Raw genomic sequence first — 19,378 nt, 5'->3', positions numbered from 1 at the left:
TCCTGTATCGTGGTAGAGGTCAATTAATTTAATAATAATTGTTGAGTTGTGGTGTTGAGTTTTGAGACCTATTAATTACCGGGGGCCCAAATGTAGGGGGGGCCCATATGTGGGTGCTCCGACTTATCATGCACCGACATGCCATCGTGCCCATCAGGCTGACGAGATGAAATGACCTCGGTGGTCTTTGGTATACTCTTAATGGGCATGCTTCACGAGAACACGCAACAGGCAGCCTGGGTGGCGTTAGGCGCCGTGCAGCCAATCGCATCTTGATCATATTTCATTGTTGGTGAATCTCGATCGGGGTTTGAAAAGTACAGCCACTGACGAAGCTGTCTATTCAGCCTGCCAACTGGCCCTTCAGCCGCTCCCCCGCATTTCGTCCAGAGGAAGGATAAATTGCAGGTTGTTCATAGCCAGCAAGCGATATGCGGACAATTATGGGATTAATTTCTCGAATTTGAATATTCGGGTTTGAGTCATATTCGACGCATAGCCGCCCTCCCAGGTTCCGTAAAGGTCCACGTGTAGCGCGGGCTGGCATAAGCACGCAACCGGTACGATGATTGGATTGAAATCTTGTTTTTACCAACACGTCCTAATGGTGAGGTCGGTGTCAAAATGGACCCGGAAATCGAGTCAGAGCCGCTGCATAACAATATGGAAGAAATGGTTATGGGCCGTGGGCGAAGCCAATTCCCGGTCTACGACCTGACTCAGATAGTATCGCGGTCCGAACACCTGGAAAGCCGTTTGTTTTTACGGGGTTCAGGGAGGTATTAGCGGCGCAGAGGTGTTTTAGACCACTGTTGATCAGGTTCCGGAAACAAGCTTAATTCCTAGAGTATGTGATGGTCAGGTCCCATCTCACGGTTTCGCGGGGTTATATAGTGGATCAAGCATGACCTGGTGCCATCGTGCCTCCTCAAGCCTCTGACATCATCAGCGTCCAATGGATGATTTACGGTTCCTGGCTGCAAGATAGCCAGAGTTGCATCGCACTTTTGGATCAGCTTTCGGGCCAGGCAGAGCTCTCTAATAGGCGGTCGGGTCAGATCTCAGTCAAGGACAACATTCGTAGCCAATGGCGAGCTGGCCCCCACCTCTTCTTGCAAGTCAGACCATCAGACCACTGCGATAGTACCTAATCAAAAACGCTGCTGCACAAGCTTCGTATGTGGGAAGATAAGGTCTTGGTCCAAATAAGGAGGAGGTCAGGGAATGCGGCTTCGCCATCCGGCCAAGCCTTCAAGCAGTCGACTTCTGTCCAATCGGATAGTCTATCTGGAGGATAGATCACTGTAGTATACCATACTTGATCTTAAGATAGAAGCCTTTCAAAGGTAAGAACCCAATACTGCGACATAGTCCACTGATCTGCCATACTAGATCCGATTTGCTTACTGGCTGGTAATATCGACTCAACACACGTCCTGTGCCTAACAAATACTTCGAAAATAGAGTTAAATATTGGCGCAGCCGACACAGAATCGAGGAATGATCGTCGTCATAGGGTAGTAATTCCATGTTGGATCATGCAAGTTGTATACCAACAGCCGGCTGCGATACTTGTCTACACACTTGGAGATGATGAAGATGGACGGGATCATATGTCGGTATTTGACGAGCATGATGGTGAACGGTGATAAGGAGCAAAGATAAATAGACCAGATTGCCCAAGGTATTTGCTATTTCTTGCGTCCTCACCAGCACCAACACATCCTTCGTCCCAGCACCCAGAGTCATCCAGTCGGTAACCCTCTTGAACACCCTTGATTATCCAGAATGAAGACTACTCTCCTGGCACTTTTCGCTTTTGGCGGCCTCTTCGCCAGCACCATTGCCAATCCCATTGGCGCTGTAGAGGCTCTGGCTAAACGTCAAGATGACGAGGATTTTGCCACTCAAGGCGTCGCTCTTGAAGACCTGTTTGCCAAGGTCCAGGAACAGACTGGCCAGATCAGTAGGGAGCCTCTCTTCAACCTTGCGAGAAGCTTGAACTGATCAATGTGCAGACAAGACTGTTGATGCCGTGCCGGACACAGCCACCGGTCCTCAGACTGACAAAGCCGCCGCCGACATTGCTCCTCAGCTGGATGCTATCACTGTCTTGTTGAGCACTGCTGCCGATAACATCGCAAAGCGGGACCTTCAGGCACGCCACGGATGGAAGAAGGCAGACATCTTCGTCATCGTATCCAAGCTGATCTATGAGATCCTGTGCACTGTGAAGGTTCTACTGTTCAAGCTTGGTCTTGGTATGGGCCCTTCAAACCTCAACCACGGTGCAGTCATGCTAAGAATTTCACAGCCAAGGTCATCATTTACCTTACGCCACTGGTCCTTGCTCTCGTGAAGCTGCTCAAAGCCCTTGATCATGTCGTTGCTGGTCTGCTACTCGCAGTCAAGTCAATCGCCAACGAACTTCTCAAGGCCGTTGGTCTCGGGCTTCTGGGTTTGATCTGACTTTGATCTAATCAGTGATATCATGGGGCTTGGTGGGTGCACGTTGGGGGTTGGGTGTTGAGTGTTCCCTGGCAACATCTTGGCGATGCATAATTGTTCAAGTTTTCATATTCTGTCTGCAACTTTTTTTCATGGCCCGCGAATAGTACCTTCGAACAGTCGCTGAGAACTGTTTGTGGCGGATCGCAGAGACTTAATTAACGGCTTGTGACTTATTCTAATAATAATAAAGCCGCGATCGCGTCACATGGCGCTCTTACTGTATTCAAAAGCTGTGCTATAATGATATGGTCAGGCCTATTATGTCTGGAGGCGAGTCCTTCATTTCGGACCAAAAGCGGTCAACCCATTGCTGTGCCATCGCGCCAATTGTGAGACATGAGGTCAAGAATAACTCCAGACCTGGAAGCGGGGCCTAAGTTAGCGGCGGCTGACCCAGGGCTTGCTGCAGATCATGCAAAGCGCTATACGGTGATTGGTGCATCCGGCCCCTGAAACCCAAGAGTGTGGAGATGGCACCCCCCAAAACGTCGCAGTTCCCATGAAGGGGGCCTAGTTGAGGCTCTTGTTCGCTCCTTGCAGCTGTCCCAACGACCTCGCGAGTCCTTTTTGCGATTCCTCGTCCGAGAAGGTAGAAGGCCTTAGCACTGATGCTACCTTGCAAGTCCTCCTAAGTCGAAAAGGGTCATGTTGGCCGCAAAACAGCGTCGATTCCGGCCGTGTCTCCGAGAGCCTGGTCGCTCCTCAAACCACGCCGACCAGACATGAGACGAAAACCTAGCCTTCCCCCCAGGTACAAGTCACGATCTAGGATTTGACGGAAATAGTTTATTCTTGGCATTTCTATGCACTGACATCTGTTGTCGTTTAAAAGTCGATCATGACTCTTGGGAAGATGAGAACGTGATCGTCTGTTCTTTCCGCACCCACTTCCACTCATAAGGTTCGCTTCCTGGGTTGTGATCATCGCCCCCTCTGGTCAGGGTTTCATTCGTTTTATACCATCGAGTTCTCCCTCTCTTCCAACGCATCGCCAGGACAACTTAAGGCGTAGCCCATCTACCTTCTGCCGCGATCATGCCTAAGCTACATTTCATCACCCTCGGCGTATCCGTTTTCGCCGGCCTCTCCGTCGCTGCGCCATCGATCCCTTTCATTACGCCAAACACGATAGTTCCTCTCACGAAGTCACCAGCGGTCTCTTCAACCCTCGAGAGCCGCCAGTCTGCCTGCTTCGTGATTGGCAGCGACACCCTGCCGGCAGAGGTTGCGACCGTGGTGACCAACATCCAATCTGACATCACCTGCGATGCTTCAGTGAAGACCCTTTCTGGTGTGCCCGACGTCACAAGTGGGGGCGTCTCCTTCTCCTCCATCGACTTCAGTCAATCCAACCAGACTCCTCTAGAATTTGCCTTGTCGAAATTCGCCACGGCCAACCCCCTTGCTAGTAGCGACCTGCAGACATTCCAAGACCAGCTCAACACATACCTCGCGACAGAGGCCGGCATCCGCAGTGTCGGTGGAAATTTGGCTATCAAGGTGCCCAAGTTCTTCCTTCAGTTTCAAGTCAGTCGTATCCAGACAGCACAGGGCAATCCGCCCACAGCAGCAGGATTGCAGGTAGACCATCTTCGGGATAAGGTTACAAAGAACGCTGCCGGCGAGGACAAGGCTTTACTGGACCAAGTAGTTGCTTTGGCCACGCAATTGAAGTAGAGGTATATGAGAGTGTGGAGGTTAATACAATTTTACCATTACTAATTGTCTAAGACTTTGGGTATTCGTTGAGGTGACTTGCGTCGACAAAATAAATCTTTCATGACACACTGTGTCAGCGCTCTAGTCTTGGAGCAGCCAGTTCCTGTGATCCTGCTGGACTTGTACTTCACTCTTTACCCAAATGACTCCAATTTCTCCCTGTTCTGCTTCTAATATTCCGTCCCTGCTGTCCCGACTGGACACTCTCGTATACACGCTCGATGGTTTGATAGGGCCTGACTCGGTTCTGGAGTGATGGGGCATCTGCGGTGACCCATTTGGAGAACTCGTGTTCTTCTTCTCAACCATTGTGAACTGGGGCAATTCGCTGGCTTGACTGTGGCCTTGCCTCCCATACGTCGAGGTGATCCCGCGGCTCTTCAGGTAGAGCGGCCGTAACGTTGGAATCCCAATACACACCATAGCGACAGCTATCTCGGCGCCAGCCCAAGCGAAGTATGGCACAAAATTCAGTGTGTAGTTGTAGACATCCAACCGCGCAAGCACCACCGTCCTGACGATACCGCATGCACCCGCACTAGTCGTGAATCAGTAATTGTCCCTAAAGTATAAACCATCAGCCACTCTGCACTCACATCACACCTAGGCTCATCCCCGTGGCCAACATGATCTTTTCCTTTTGCGGCATCTTGAGCGACCATATGAACAACCAAGGAAAGATGGCGAAAAAGAAGTCGCAGATGCTAGACCAGACTACCAGGTGTCAGCAAAACTTCATACGCAAGAGACAGTATCCTTGGCAACGCACCTCCCAGCCCAACACTCATGGGTTGAATCGAAATATTCCACTTCCCACGTGTCCTAAAAGGATCCCAACTTGCTTTGATGGGTGTCGTCTGGTTCCAAAGCATGACAGCCAGACTTAGACTCGTTGCTGTTATCACGAAGACCATGCCCCATAGAACGATCTTGTGCCACCGCACTTGGACCACACGTAAGAGAAAGAGCCCCATGCATAGCTTTGCCATTGCATTCCCAACTATGGCAAATGTGTTTGCGACATAGGTCCAGAAGATTGCATCCGATGAACTGGCAATGCTTAATGACCAGAAGCTCCGACCCAGCCCAAAATGGACGGCAACTTGAATGAAGATCGTGAAGCACAGGAAGAGAACCTGCCCTCATAAGTCAGTCGGCTTGACCTCAAGCTATGTCATAGTGGCACCACTAGGGTTCATTGCAGCTTACTCCTGTCCATGCATAAAGATGGTCCTCGACACCGACAAACTTGACGATTTTTATCCGTGTGTATAGCCGAAGGACCACCAGCGCGAGCGAGAGGGCCGTCAAAGCCCACATGGCACACGCCAAATGGATCCCCGAATTCATGTTGGATGAGCCGCACAGCACATGAGAAACATTGACTAAATGTGTAAGACGCGAGCCACGAGGGAGGGGGGCCAAAGCGAGGGCGGCCGGCACGTTTTAAGGGCTATCTAATGTGGGCGCACAACCGGCCGAGGAGCGCAGAAGCCGTGTCTAGGGTCGCGCCAGGAATAGAAAGACCCATTGTTGATCAAAGTCTAACTCGTTGGAATGGCCGCCTATATTGCGACCCTGCCGTCGAGGCTCGGCTACTGGCCTCGCTGTTGGTGCCTCGCTGCAAGGGGATCTGCGCGTGGTGCTGCAATGAAGTGATAACCGCCTCTGGAAGGTTGCCAAGGAATCGGTCTGCAAAAGAACGAATCGAGAACAGCGGGCACAGGGCCGCTTCCCCACAGGCCGGGTCACTATCCTCAAGAATTGCCCTGATGTTGGCTCGGTCTGGAAAAGGCGCTCCAAGCCCCCTTTCATTGGATTGGCTGCAAATTCGCGTGCGCGGGCCAATGAGATCCCTGCAGCCCGTAATCCCTGGTCGCCGCTGAGCGCCGAAGGTCGTTCCGAGCATTCTATAGGATTGCTACAGATCGCGGAGAGGCAAGGATTAAGCGCTGGGTCCACATAATTGGATACCAATCCGATGTTTTTCACAATGACTCCTCGCAGGCCCTCGGCGCTGAAAAGATGAAATCGCCCACTGGTAAGGGGACTTTGCTAAGCCGATCGAAAAGCCGCATACTACTTCTCCGCGTGATGCGTGCAGACCCCCATGCAGTCAGCGCGCCATAGGCTGCTGCATCACATCGATAGCGAGCCACAGCAAATGGGGCTAGTCCGATCCGATCTTACAGGTATGGTAGCACAAATCAATAGAGAAGTGCCATGGCTGTCGCTCTCCATGCAGGCTGCTTCTTTCAAGCCTACAATTTGCCGTGGTACACAATCAAAAGGATTGCCCGACTTGCCGGACTATTGATGTGACGTCAGCTGAAGACTTGACACTTGATTCGTGGGTGGTTCTGGTCATGAGAGGGTGGGCTGGCCGCGTATTGGAAAGCCTAGGCTTTCTATCAGACATTGTTTACGACTTTCCTATGTGCACCAAACCGAGTCGACGCTATGGTTCCAGCTCCTCGCCAATTTTCGGGATCGTGACACACAAATGGCCACGGGCAAGTCAAAAGCGCTGTAAAACAAGAAATTAAGCTTTAAAACGCCGCCTGTGGGCGTAATGATTGTATTCTTCCACATCTAGCATGTCAACAGGTGATACCCGCGGCATGCCTGAAAAGTCCCTTGCGTTCAAGACTGTATGCAGCATAGACCACTGAAGTGCACAGCTAGAAAAGTGATCAGCTGAAGTACGACAAGTCGCTTTTGAGGTCAAGCTTCTGCCCCATTGGCGTTGAATGGGCCCCACTTCAGCAAAAGACTTTGTTCTTTTGACTATTTAGCTTCGCACGTCTACGCGTGTGGGATCTGGCCACACTACTAAAGCTCACTAGACAGATACAACAGCGGTTTGTGTATCGATATGAGACGCGTTTCACCGTTGTACGTTGCTCTGGTTGGGTTTCTGCGCAATTCCCAATTTGCTTCAATCTGCAGCAAGAGGCATTGCCCCCCATTCTCTGATGGATCACTAGTCTACATAGAAACCTATTGCAAATGAGAGATCCCAAATCCATACTGCCCCAATACGCCTGGCACTATCCTGGGCCATCGCGAAACTGACAGTCGAAGCTTTTCTATGCCCGCAGAAGAATTGCGAACATAAAAAGTTATATCATCCTAAAGAGCCTAATCCTTGCAGTGGAGGAAATCACGCGTAGGACCGTGGCGCATGACACCACAGTAGTTAGCCTTGAACTCCTTTTTGCTCTTGGAGTACTCGAAGACAACGCGGTCAGGCATGTCTCTGGTGTTGCCGCTGCCGTCATACACCTTGCCGTTTGGCAAGATGATGAATTCCATCTGATTCTTGCCACACTTGAAAGGCAGCTTCTCTCCGTTTCCAAAATCATGCGGATACTTGTCTTGGCATCCATATTAGTTCCCTCGAGTTCGATCCCAATGCCAGCGCTAGATTGCTTAATGATAGACTTACTGTCCCCGATCTGCTTACTATCGGCAGCAAGCTTGGCAGCTTGGAGGAAGGCCTGCTTGATCTGGTTCATCGTGTACTTGTGCTCTGGCTGGGGTTCAAAGCCTGGGTTGGTCGTCTTAGGGCACTTGGCGTCACCACCGGGCTCTTTGCCAATCTTGAGCGTAAGTCCACGAGAGTCTAGCGCACCAAACTCGGGTTCGCGGGCCTCGGCCTGACTCTCGGTATGGGCAGGATAGGCTGAGACCGAACCAGTGAGCCTGGTACCGGCCAAGAGAATACTGGCAAGGGAGCTGGACAAACGCATCGTGAAACTGTTTTTGTGGTCTAAAAGGGGTATTGTGTTTGAATGGTTTCGAATACTAGTAACTTTTCGAATGGGTATAGAACTCGGCTGTCAAGTGTTGGGTGTGAAACTTCAGGTGTGATGCTTCAACATCGTACTTTAGATGGCGTAAACGAGAATATATACTACTCGCACGCAAAGACTGATCTGTATATGAAATCTTTGAACTTGGAATGATAATGCAGTGGATCTGTGTCGTAAAACACACTGGGTAATCAAATGCTACAGTACGTCGCCTTCTGGGGCTCTTGCCAACGTCCCAGAGCACAGCGTCGATCAGCTTACGTTGGTAATATCTCAGTGGTTGTGAAACACATGTTGTAGAACCTATATACCGTGGCCATCAGTTTCCCCCAGTTTTGAGACATGTCTTGTTCGTCCAAGGCTTTGCTGTCGTTATTTCATGATGGAAGACTGGATTTGGGGCTGCCGGTACTATTCCTGATTACCATATCTCTCGTCCAGATGTCGCGGATACAGGTTACTCGAACAGGTTGATTCAGTGTTCAATCTAGAGATTCCGGCAATGACGATTCGAATTGAGACGATACAGGTTGCTCTGGCATCGAAGGTTCATTGGTTGGGGTCCTGAGCATTGACGCAGTGCACATTCCTATCGCGGCGGAGGACAATATGCATTGACCCGTTTCTGTTTCAGTGTTCCCATGGAGTCTGACATGATCGTGGCCTTGGCACATCTGCAAGCATTGGCCCGTTATTTTGAGCAGCTTGGTTCTCGAGGCAGGCAGGACTGACTAACTAGTTCCTTGCAGCTCTTTGACGTCATTCGTTACGGGTGCCTACAGTTGCACGACCATTCACTCGAGCATTCTTGCCTAAACCCCCATCATCGCGCTCTGCTGTGATCTTTTACCTCTAAACTGAAATTTCAGCTTCGAAATTCATATCCTTCTTTCTATTGAGAGTCTGTTCTAAAACCTATTGCACGCACCTAAAGTGACCATGGCATCGACATCGTATAAGGGATTCATGGAGGAGCAAAAGATCATGGCAGGCCCTCCTTCTCCTGAGCAGCTGTCTGCTCTCGAAAGCCTCTTTTCCAACTCCAAAACGTCCGTATCTGATGTCGCACTTAACATCACCCGGCCTTACCTGCGGGCTATTCGAGAGAGCCCTAGCAGCCGGTCAACTCCCGCTGAAAGCCAGTGCTCCCGCATCTGGCGCACGATCAACAATGCAGTCAAGGAGCTGACCGAGTTCAATGATAAACTAGCGGAGCTTGTATTTGAAATGCACCAAGTTTCTGATTCGCATGGCGCTGATATTCTGATGACGGACTTCAACCAGGAGTGGGCAGAGTTCGCGTGGAACTGTAAGTCCTTATCCTGCATCCAAAAATGCAATCCCAGTCAAGGTCATTCCATCATACTGCCTGTTCGTTTGCTAACCTAGGTGAACCATTTGTAGTCAAGCAGCCGGCTTCTACTGACCTAGACCGTGAGACCAAAATACAGGCCTGGATCAACATGAATGCCTTCTGCTCCAAGCTCACCACACACGGCAACCCCAAGCTCAATATGGTATCAGATGCAGACTGGGTCATCAGGCGTACCCTTGAGAAGACCCCATGGGAGGTCTTCCATCACCCTGACATCGATGAAGAAGAGGACTTCATGGAGGATGCCTTTCTGGACTATCGCGACTATGAACTTGAGCAACGGGATGTCCGGTCTCTCAACTACTGGGTTCCTGGAGCAGCAGCGTGGTTTAAACTCAACTCCAAAGTGATATACGGAATGGAGGGACCCATGTCACATGAGCATGACTGGGATGAGACTAACTGGAAGGGCACAAAGGGTTGGTCTAAAAAGCGCTTCGCGTACTGGATCGAGCGCTTTGAGTGGATCAGCAAGGTTACAGCTCTTGAAAAATCGACTAAGCAGCTGGCACAGGAATGTGCTGATGTCATGAAGCGAGTGCAGGGAAATTCAGGCCCCTGATTTTGGCAGAAAACTACCCCCGTTTTCAAAAGAGATTTTCTCCATTGTGTAATCCGCCCAAATTGCCATGAGACAGACATGATGTTTGGGATAAATAATCGCTAGTAACGATACTCAATCGATTACAGATATTTTACACCAGCACCATGTCGTGTTTGCAGCGGTTTTAGGGTTCGGGCACATAGTTATGGGAAGCAAGTGCTAGCTTCACGATTGACGGCTTCCAAGAGCTATCTTGTATAGCCCGACAAGATTTCTTTCTGATTGGTCAAAGCCCTACAGCTGCTACTATAGTATGCCTCACGCAAAGTTGTGAGCAGACTAGTCACGAGAGTAAATTTTGATCTCCAGGCATTAGAACGCGGAATGGGCCTGTCTCCTAGGACGGTCCGCTTCTTGATAACACGTCACTAACCCCGATCTAGAACCCAAATCCCCAAGTTCGCGAACCCTCCTCCGCCGGTAAAGCATTTCCACGTCTTTTAGAAAAATAGAACCTCTCATTCCCCGCCTTGGGGATGTCCCCACTTAGCATGATTGCAACCTGAGTCATGGTTCCCCGCGGTCTTACGGGTTGCCTATGTCCCGTCATGATCTGCCGAGGTCGAGATGCGTATATATAAGTTATAAACAAAAGACGCTTGGCGAGATTAGCATGTTGTTAGCACTTGTGTAACTGAAGCTCAAGAATGTTGTCCGTCTGAAAATCATCCATAATGCTGTCGATCCAGTTATTGTTAATGGCGCTGACGAGCGTCCTCAGTCTTGCCTCCGCAGCAGGTCCAGAGGGTTGCAGCACTGCCGCAGCAAGATTTGATATCGCCAACACAACAATTGCATACGTTTCGTATCACAAAGCAGGAGAGGTTATTGACTTGCCTGGAACTTCAGACACGTGCTACGGGTTCACGACTAACATTACCGCCAACCTCTGCCGAGTTGTCCTTGACACGGCTACTAGTGACAGTAGCAGTGTTCATTTCGAGGCCTGGCTCCCTGATGATTGGAACGGACGGTTTGTTGGTACTGGTGGCGGAGGGCTTGGAGGCTGCATCGACTATGGCAGTGTCGGCAACGCCGCACGCCTTGGCTTTGCAGCATTTGGCACGAACAGTGGACACAACGGCTCGTCAGGCATCGACTACTTTTTAAACCAGCCTGAAGTCATCAAGGATTTCGGATACCGTGCCAACCATGTTCAGGCCCAGGTTGGAAAGGAACTGTCAAAGCAGTACTACGGGAGGCCCACCGAATACAACTACTATATCGGATGTAGTACAGCAGGCCGACAGGGCTTGAGCAGTGCAACGCTTTACCCGGACGACTATGATGGGATGTTGCTTGGTGCGCCGGGGGTGGAATGGATAAGAATCGTCACTCAGTGGTACTTGATTGCAGAACGTTACGGATGGCCTGACGTCAATACGTCGGCTTACGTCACGTATCAACAGTTCGAGGCCATTGCTGCAAAGACAATTGAGATCCTCGATGGAGAAGACGGAGTGGTTGATGGAATGATCGACAACCCGACACACCTGAAGCTCGATCCACAAATCTTCTCTTGTGGAGCTGGTTTCTTGAATGACTCCGTATGTTTACAGAATGGAGAGCAAGTCAACACGGTTAGACTCGCATACCAGCCAATGGTTGATCTCAGCGGACACTTTGTCTACCCCAGCTTCACACTTGGAGCGGATCCAAGGACGTTCGCAAGTAACACAATCAATGGAACGGGCGGGTTCGGGAGTACTTTTCCTCAGGTCCGCGACTACTTCCGCGGGATCGTATACAATGATTCGAACTGGTCGGACCTGAATCTCAGCATAGCTGACGTCGAATATGCCTCGTCTCTGGACGTAGGTTTGACTAATACGCCCATCAGTAAAGCACACTTGGGCGAGTTCAAAGAGGCTGGCGGAAAGATCATTTCGTACCATGGACGATGGGACCCGACGGTTCCGTCGGAATTGACCGAGTGGTACTACAGCGGCGCTCAAGCAAATATGAACGCATCGCTAGACGACATGCACGATTTTTACCGCATCTTCTTCATCCCCGGCATGAGCCACTGCTCTACCGGCCCCGGGGCTTGGGACATCGGACAAGGATCCCCGCTCGACCCCGACATGCTCGATGCGGAGCACAACGCCTATCTGGCGCTGGTGAACTGGGTTGAGCAGGGGCAGGCACCGGACTTGTTGGTGGGCACGAAATACGAAAACGACGATGTAGCGTCGCGGAATATTCTGGCACAGCGCAGTAAGTGACGCCCGTTAATCCATTTAGCTGGCTGGCACTAACACATGCCAAACAGAGCATTGTGTGTACCCAAAGCAGAGCAAATACAATGGAAAAAGCAATAGCACAGAAGCGTCCAGTTGGGACTGTGTCGAATGGAATGGGTATTAATTATAGTTGAGTACGTGTCACAGCATTTGACGAATTGAGATCAACTACATGACGAGTGTTGGCCTTAAGAGTCTCTGAAAGCTATCAAGACTTGCCAAGTTGTGCTTGCGGATGTGGCGTCTGCCAAGCTCATGACCTAGTGACATTTTGCTGAGCAAACGTCAAGCGATACACTTGTCTTTTTCTGTGACTTTCACTAGGGACGACCATCCTCAAGGGACCCATGCAACCATGAAGACACATGCCTGCGCCGCCTGCCTGCGCACGCTCGACTCTCTGGGGCTAGGCTACATCCCTGTCAGATCCATGGTGATCTTCGGCCCCTCTCTGCCAACCAACTCTTCCGTCAGCTCCCATATTCTCCCTCCTTCCTAGAACCACCAGAAAGTATTTCAACTTGGCATTATGGATTACTCCAACACTTCAAGTTGCCTGACTTTTCACCGAGATGGTATCTCTGTATGCAACTCCACGACCAGACCACAAGTGTATCGCAATACCTACAGCAGAATGACGTGCGGGGGGCGTTAATGCAACTTTGATCGGCCCGCATGACAGGGGAGAGGCCGATTCTTTGGACCCCATCAGCAGGATAGCCAATAAAACGGCAGAAGACCCTTGGCATAGGCCTTGCATTTGTGTTGAGTGGATCCTGGGTCAACCAATTGTGGTATCTCAATACCCGCCACGAAGTCACCGCGCTTCACCATTTTGGATAACACGGTCTTATTTCCAGGTCAGCCCCGGCCAGGGCCTGAAATCAGGTTGCCAAAGTAACATTCCATATTACTAACCCTATTGTGACTTTCGTAACTTCTTCCAACATCTGACTACACCTTCGAATGCAAATTTGCATGGGCATCGAGACAGGTCCATCTCTCATTCTTTTCTATCACACAAAGTTGCCTTGACTTTGGGCTTTCTTGCCGCTTCTCTCATCGCCGAAATACCTATTCTTTTGAAGTCGTACGCGTCACACCCCTCAATGCTATCGCATTGAGCCCCGTGCCATGGGCGCACGCTTCCAATGGTTCCGACAACGACATGTTGCTACAGCAATCTTCATGATAATTATTCTTTTCTACTTTATTGATCACAGGGAGACATATGGTGGCTCCATACAGCACCTTCCGTCAAAGCAATCCAATGTGGACACGCAATTGGGAAATACACTCGTTGAAGACATCCGCTTTGACAATACGCACATCGAGGATGTTCCCGATGAAAACATCGATGTTTCATGCGATATCACCTCGGGTTTGCAAGACATATTCCTGGTCCTGAGGACAGGAGCAAACGAGGCGCTCGAAAGGCTTCCCGCTCACTTCAACACTACACTGCGTTGCTTGTCATCGAATGACTATGGAATCTGGTCCGATTTCGAAGAGGATATTGGTGGATACCATGTCATGAACGCACTAGATGAGCTTGCCCCTGAAATTGTGGAGAGCAATCCGGATTTCGCATATTATCGACGCCTTCAAGAAGGTGGACGAGGTTCTTTCACGGTGGAGGAACTTGAAGGATGGGCCAACGCGGCAAACGGACCTGCTGGTCGCGATAGCCCAGGGTGGAAGCTGGATAAATGGAAGTTTCTACCAATGGTAGACAAGGTCTACCGCCAACGGCATGATGCGAAATGGTATGTTTTCATGGAAGGCGATACTTATATCAACTGGACCAACTTTCTCCATTGGCTGTCAAAAATTGACCCCTCCAAGCCCTACTATATAGGAAAAGAGGTGCAAATTGGAGACGATATCTTTGCCTATGGAGGCGCAGGGTTTGTTATATCGCAGCCCGCTATGAAGGCATTGGTGGAATATCGTGCAACAAAGCCTGGAGTATATGAGGAATTGACTGCTAATCATTGGGCTGGTGACTGCATCCTTGGTATTGCTATGAAGGATGCTGGGGTGGAGCTTTCCTGGCAGCGCCCTAACTTCTTCGGAGAGTCGCCATTCGCTATGGACTACAGTGCCACAATGCGGTCTTCCGAGCACTATGCATGGTGTTATTACGTCTCGACCTATCATCACATGACCTCTTCTGACATTGATGAGGTATTCAGATTTGAGAAAATGTGGAAAGAAGAGGTGAGTATCTCGTTCTCTCCCTGATTCAGGGCCCAGTTAATGATCCAACCTTTATAGAACTCGACTTTTCTTCGTCATCGTGATGTTTTCCATGCCTTGATGCTCCCAAAGCTTGGCTACAAAGTGGAGAATTGGGACAATGACTCAAGTGATGACGAGGGACCCATGGAAACTTTTGAAGAATGTCAAAGCCACTGTAGCGAAATGTCTGACTGCCTACAATTCGTTTTCTACGAGCATGAACGCTTATGCAAGACTTCAAGCACAATCAAAACTGGTCACCGGCGCCACGAGAGTGACGCTGACGTAAAGTTAGCTGTATCTGGATGGATGATGGATCGCGTTGAGTCATTCATTGGAGCATTAGATGCGAAATGCCCCAACGATGTAGAATCCTGGATATTGCCGTAATAAGGCGGCCAGGAATTTGATCGCATCTCAGAATCATATATGAATCCAAACCCTTGAATACTTTGACATGCAGTCACGCTCAAAGTAACCTATGCTCATTGATATCTAGCTTCCAAATCCATAATAAGAGCAAGTTGCTCCTATCATCAGGCTTCTCTATTGGAATAACCACTTGCGTAGTTCTGTGACTTTCCCTTGCGTTGCATCAACAATATTTTGTAGCCAATGAGTGGCAGGCTCCATGACTGTGTCCTTGAAGTGATTGTTCGCAGGATTGAGAGTCTCCCTCAGGTTGAGAAGCCCCGGCAAGCCGTCAACCCAGCAGAATGGATCTTCATGCTTTTTGATCCATCCATGCTTTGCCAGGCCAGCTTGCAAGAGCAACCTGACATCTGGTATCGTTGCCAGGTAGAGAATAGTGACTATGCTTGCCCATATATACCAGCTGTTTCTTAGCGCTAAGGTTGGAAGTGCAAAGAACATAACCCAGATACAAAAAGCGGTCCACCGAAGGTTCTGCCGCCCAGTTTCATTCAGTCCATCCCGCAAGATGATTAGTCCCACTACCCCTAGACATAGGAGGGACAAAACGGCAGTGAGTCTGATAGCTTTCCATAACCGAATTCTCTGGTGCTTGAAAACGAAGATAAGCGTTACATTATGCAGCAACGACAGACTTAATGCCAGAGCTAAGGATAACAGCCACATCTTGTCAAGTCCTGTAAGAAGAAGGTATGAGGCAACTAGAAGATGAAATCGAACGACACAGATGCGCTGATCCTATGTAGACAGAAAACCGCTTGTCTCACTATTGTCTCAAATATTGACAAAGATGTACGCAACCAAGCGATGCTTTGGGCTTCATTGTGCCAGGATGCACTTTCTACTACCATAACCTGTGAGCAACAAGACTACACGCAAACTGTATTTCTGTGGTTGGTCCAGGAATCAAGTGCACAACTCTGTGATAAGACCCATGAAGGGCTTACTCAACAATATTGATTCCGATGACTGACTGTATCTGCACTGGTTCGAACGCGGAGGTACGTCTGCAAGAGACTATCTTCAAACTCAGACTGTTGACTGTGATAATTCTTGGATATCACATATACACGTGACACTGCTATGGTTATCTACCTAGACACCAAGCCAGGTATGTGTTCTTAGCATACTTGTCGTGCCTGGGTGGTATACCCCTGTGGGCAGAGGCACGATATCAGGGTCTCCCTAGTTGCCTGGCAGCGGCCGCTAAATGTCCAGTAGCCCGTGAATGGCTAGGGGAAAATGGGGCCCGACCGGTTCCGGAGAATTGTCGGCAGCCGTCGCAAAACTAAATTGATTGGCACGATGCGCGACGGCAAAGATTCGCGCGTTGACATCACTTTCGCAAAACCCATCATCTGGAACCCCAAGCCCAATCCCAATCCATCCCCCATCCGCACCACACACGATGGGTTCCCGATGGCCTCCGCCCTCCGGGCCTGGATCGCGGCAAGCGAGCAGACCCGATAATCGATCTGATGGCTATCGCCCCGCGTTCGATGGCTACGCACCCCCACCGCCGTCGTGGGGTGGTAACTCTAGGGCCAACGGCAATGGTAATGGCCACAACTACGGCGACCAGCGTGGAGACTCATATCGCGCATCTTACTCCGACTCGCGCAGGGACTACGGCCGCGACTACGACCGCGATGCGCGCAGCAATCGCGATGGCTACCGCCCCCCTCAGGGCGATTTCACATTTCGTGCCGAGCGTCCGCCGGGCGTGCAAGAGAGCTACGATCCATACCGCGGCCCTCCCCCCGGCCCTCGTGGCGACGGATACCGCCCCAACGACGGCCCCAACTTTGACCGCGCAGGTGGCCGTACAAGCAGACGCCCCAGGCGTGGCGGTCCTGGAGGCCAGGGTTTCAGAGGCGGTCGGGGTGGCGCACCTTTCCGTCGGGCACCCATGCTGGCTGCGGACCGTCCATTCTTGCATAGGAAGCATGATGAGAACGTCGAGCACCTTCTGGGTGATACCACCGGCAAGGCCACCTACCGTTCCCTCGAGGACCTGAGTGACAGCGATGACGCTGCTATGGACATCTCGGGCGAGTCGGGGTCGGAAGACGAGAGACCCGCCAAGAAGCGTGTGCGGCTGGCGGACGACGGCGAAGATGCCCCCAAGTGGTCGAATCCGGACCCTTACACCGCGCTCCCACCCCCCGATGAGACCCAACGCAAGAAGAAGGATGTCGTCCAGATGATCCGCAAGGCTCGTGTTGATGCCGACTCTCAGAAACCCGCTGCCAGCGAAGCAGCAGATTTTATCTCCTTTGACTTCAGCGACGATGACAACGACGACAAGAACAAGCGTACCAATGGCCCATCGAAGCAGTCGCAGTCACAATCGCAGCCGCAGTATCAAAACGGCCTGTCCAATTCGACGGCGCTGCCCCACTCTACCTCCGTCTCGTCGACTCTGCCGCCCCGCCCCAGTGCTGCTGAAATCTCGGTTCTCGAAGGCCAGCGCGCAAACGGCAACCTCGACACCAAAGACAATCAGGGCCAAGGATCTGCACGGGCTCATCCGCCGTCGACTTCTACGCGTGCTAGAAACGGCCCCGTTGATCTCACACCTTCCAGTACTCTTGGCAGCCGCAAGCGAACTCTTGATGACAAGATCAAACGCCCCCACCAGAGACTGCAAAAGGGTAGGAAGATGAAGGCTGACGGCTACATTGACCTTGCCTGGCAGGTCAAGGATGGCGAGTCCCCCTGTCCGTGGGCTACTCGTGACCACAGTTCAGAGCCCAACATGGGCGTCCGGTGAGTCGACTGCATCTGGATACCGTGGCACCTAGCTAACTTGCACAGCTTACACAAGGAACTTCGTGATTTTTTCGAGTATGTGCGACCGAGAGACTTTGAGCAGAAGGTTCGCCAGGACATGGTTGATGGTCTCAAGAGTATCGTCAAACGTTGGCGTTCTACCGCGAATGTTCGCCCTTTTGGCTCTTTCATGTCTGGTCTCTATCTACCTACCGCCGACATGGACATTGTCGTCTGCTCCGACAGTTTCCTTAGAGGAGCGCAGCCCTCTCTTGGCGCAAGGAACCAGCTGTTTCGACTGAGGGATTTCCTTATCGGCCATGGCATACCGCATGCTAGAGACGTCGAGGTTATTGCCCACGCCCGAGTTCCCCTGGTGAAGTATGTCGACGAAGCCACTGGGCTTCGCGTTGATATCTCCTTTGAGAACGTCGGCGGCGTTCAGGCCATCAATACCTTCTTGGCATGGAAAGAACAGTACCCCGCCATGCCCATCATCGTCGCCATCGTCAAGCATTTCCTCTGCATGCGCGCTTTGAACGAGCCCGCCAATGGAGGCATTGGTGGATTCTCTGTAATCTGCATGGTTGTCAATCTGCTCAACAATTGGCCAGCGGTTCAGAGCGGCACCATGAACCCTGAGCATCATCTTGGCGAGACTTTGATGGAATTCTTCAGGGTCTACGGCGTCGAGTTCGATTTCGAGACCACAGCCATCAGCATGAACCCCCCGCGGTTCATTCCCAAGGTTTGTTGCTGTTTCCCCCCCACCCACTCCCTTATGCCGCTAATTTGGTCCGCAGCACCTGGTCAGCAAGCTAGTGTACAGGAACATGGATCGTCTATCCATCATTGACCCTAACAACCCCGAGAACGACATTTCAGGTGGCTCATCGAACTTTCCCCTGGTTCAGAAGTGTTTCAAGCTTGCCTACGAGTCTTTGAAAGAACGGATGGAAGACTTGGCCCAAGGAGAGAAGAAAATCCATGGTCACAACACCATCCTCGCACCTCTACTGGGCGGGAATTACTCCTCGTTCCGTTACCAGAGGGAGTACCTACGAGGAATCGCCGAGGGTCGAAGACCTGAAGTAACAGAGGCGGATCAGGCTGAGCAATGGTAGCCAACAATGTCGACTTTCGAGCAACGGAGGCGTTCACGACCGAAATCGGCGGTTTGATTTTTCATGGCTTTCGGCGAGACACGGATACGAGTGGAAACATGGATTGCCCAAGCACCAGCATCGCATATGAACGGAAAAGACGGCGTTGGCGGTCCGGTCAACGCATTTGCAGATACCCTTTTGTTTTTCTGGTCTCCCCGCTAATTCACCGCCGTTTGCGGTATCATGTAGTATATACGAGGGAGGTATGATCAACGGCCATGGCTTTGTCATGCCTCTGCTCACTGGCACTCCTTGCATTCCAAGATTTCCATGGACAGATTACATGGTTTACGGCCGAGTGGCAAGGGAAGAGAATCAACACAGGCATTGCACTATTCCCACTTCCGCACCCATTCCAGTGGAGTCAACACTGCGAATGGCTCGTGACCACTCATGACACGATCTAACCAGTTCAGCACTTCTCTCGATGGCGGCAGCTGCTTCACGGTGAAGCTGAGGACGCGCCTGCCTGCTAACATGTCACAGTTGCAAGGTCCATG

The 19,378-nt window shown here is 51.0% G+C and overlaps 8 protein-coding genes across 8 annotated transcripts; 6 read left to right on the top strand and 2 right to left on the bottom strand.

The window, feature by feature from the left end:
* Window positions 1-1,788: 1,788 nt before the first annotated feature.
* On the top strand, window positions 1,789-2,469 carry JN550_009803 (uncharacterized protein; the record flags this gene model as incomplete). The annotated part of the gene is made up of 3 exons (XM_049321914.1): window positions 1,789-1,966; window positions 2,019-2,261; window positions 2,315-2,469. 3 exons carry the CDS (start codon window positions 1,789-1,791, stop codon window positions 2,467-2,469), a joined length of 576 nt encoding a protein of 191 aa, XP_049168335.1.
* A 1,077-nt stretch (window positions 2,470-3,546) lies between these two features.
* JN550_009802 (uncharacterized protein) lies at window positions 3,547-4,188 on the top strand (the record flags this gene model as incomplete). The annotated part of the gene is made up of 1 exon (XM_049321913.1): window positions 3,547-4,188. One exon carries the CDS (start codon window positions 3,547-3,549, stop codon window positions 4,186-4,188), a length of 642 nt encoding a protein of 213 aa, XP_049168334.1.
* A 123-nt stretch (window positions 4,189-4,311) lies between these two features.
* On the bottom strand, window positions 4,312-5,580 carry JN550_009801 (uncharacterized protein; the record flags this gene model as incomplete). The annotated part of the gene is made up of 4 exons (XM_049321912.1): window positions 4,312-4,768; window positions 4,827-4,944; window positions 5,000-5,366; window positions 5,440-5,580. 4 exons carry the CDS (start codon window positions 5,578-5,580, stop codon window positions 4,312-4,314), a joined length of 1,083 nt encoding a protein of 360 aa, XP_049168333.1.
* A 1,791-nt stretch (window positions 5,581-7,371) lies between these two features.
* Window positions 7,372-7,982, bottom strand: JN550_009800 (uncharacterized protein; the record flags this gene model as incomplete). The annotated part of the gene is made up of 2 exons (XM_049321911.1): window positions 7,372-7,607; window positions 7,679-7,982. The coding sequence occupies 2 exons, from the start codon at window positions 7,980-7,982 to the stop codon at window positions 7,372-7,374; spliced, it is 540 nt and encodes a 179-aa protein (XP_049168332.1).
* Window positions 7,983-8,984: 1,002 nt separating this feature from the next.
* Window positions 8,985-9,982, top strand: JN550_009799 (uncharacterized protein; the record flags this gene model as incomplete). Its single annotated transcript, XM_049321909.1, has 2 exons — window positions 8,985-9,354; window positions 9,435-9,982. 2 exons carry the CDS (start codon window positions 8,985-8,987, stop codon window positions 9,980-9,982), a joined length of 918 nt encoding a protein of 305 aa, XP_049168331.1.
* Window positions 9,983-10,698: 716 nt separating this feature from the next.
* JN550_009798 (uncharacterized protein) lies at window positions 10,699-12,249 on the top strand (the record flags this gene model as incomplete). The annotated part of the gene is made up of 1 exon (XM_049321908.1): window positions 10,699-12,249. The coding sequence occupies one exon, from the start codon at window positions 10,699-10,701 to the stop codon at window positions 12,247-12,249; it is 1,551 nt and encodes a 516-aa protein (XP_049168330.1).
* A 1,152-nt stretch (window positions 12,250-13,401) lies between these two features.
* Window positions 13,402-14,898, top strand: JN550_009797 (uncharacterized protein; the record flags this gene model as incomplete). The annotated part of the gene is made up of 2 exons (XM_049321907.1): window positions 13,402-14,487; window positions 14,545-14,898. 2 exons carry the CDS (start codon window positions 13,402-13,404, stop codon window positions 14,896-14,898), a joined length of 1,440 nt encoding a protein of 479 aa, XP_049168329.1.
* Window positions 14,899-16,348: 1,450 nt separating this feature from the next.
* JN550_009796 (uncharacterized protein) lies at window positions 16,349-18,836 on the top strand (the record flags this gene model as incomplete). The annotated part of the gene is made up of 3 exons (XM_049321906.1): window positions 16,349-17,709; window positions 17,758-18,460; window positions 18,516-18,836. 3 exons carry the CDS (start codon window positions 16,349-16,351, stop codon window positions 18,834-18,836), a joined length of 2,385 nt encoding a protein of 794 aa, XP_049168328.1.
* Window positions 18,837-19,378: the final 542 nt, after the last annotated feature.

This window comes from Neoarthrinium moseri (genome assembly GCF_022829205.1).
Source record: "Neoarthrinium moseri strain CBS 164.80 chromosome Unknown scaffold46_Wmoseri_CBS_16480, whole genome shotgun sequence".
In the NCBI taxonomy this organism is placed as follows: Eukaryota; Fungi; Ascomycota; class Sordariomycetes; order Amphisphaeriales; family Apiosporaceae; genus Neoarthrinium; species Neoarthrinium moseri.
This window is presented reverse-complemented; position numbering and strand designations above follow the sequence as displayed.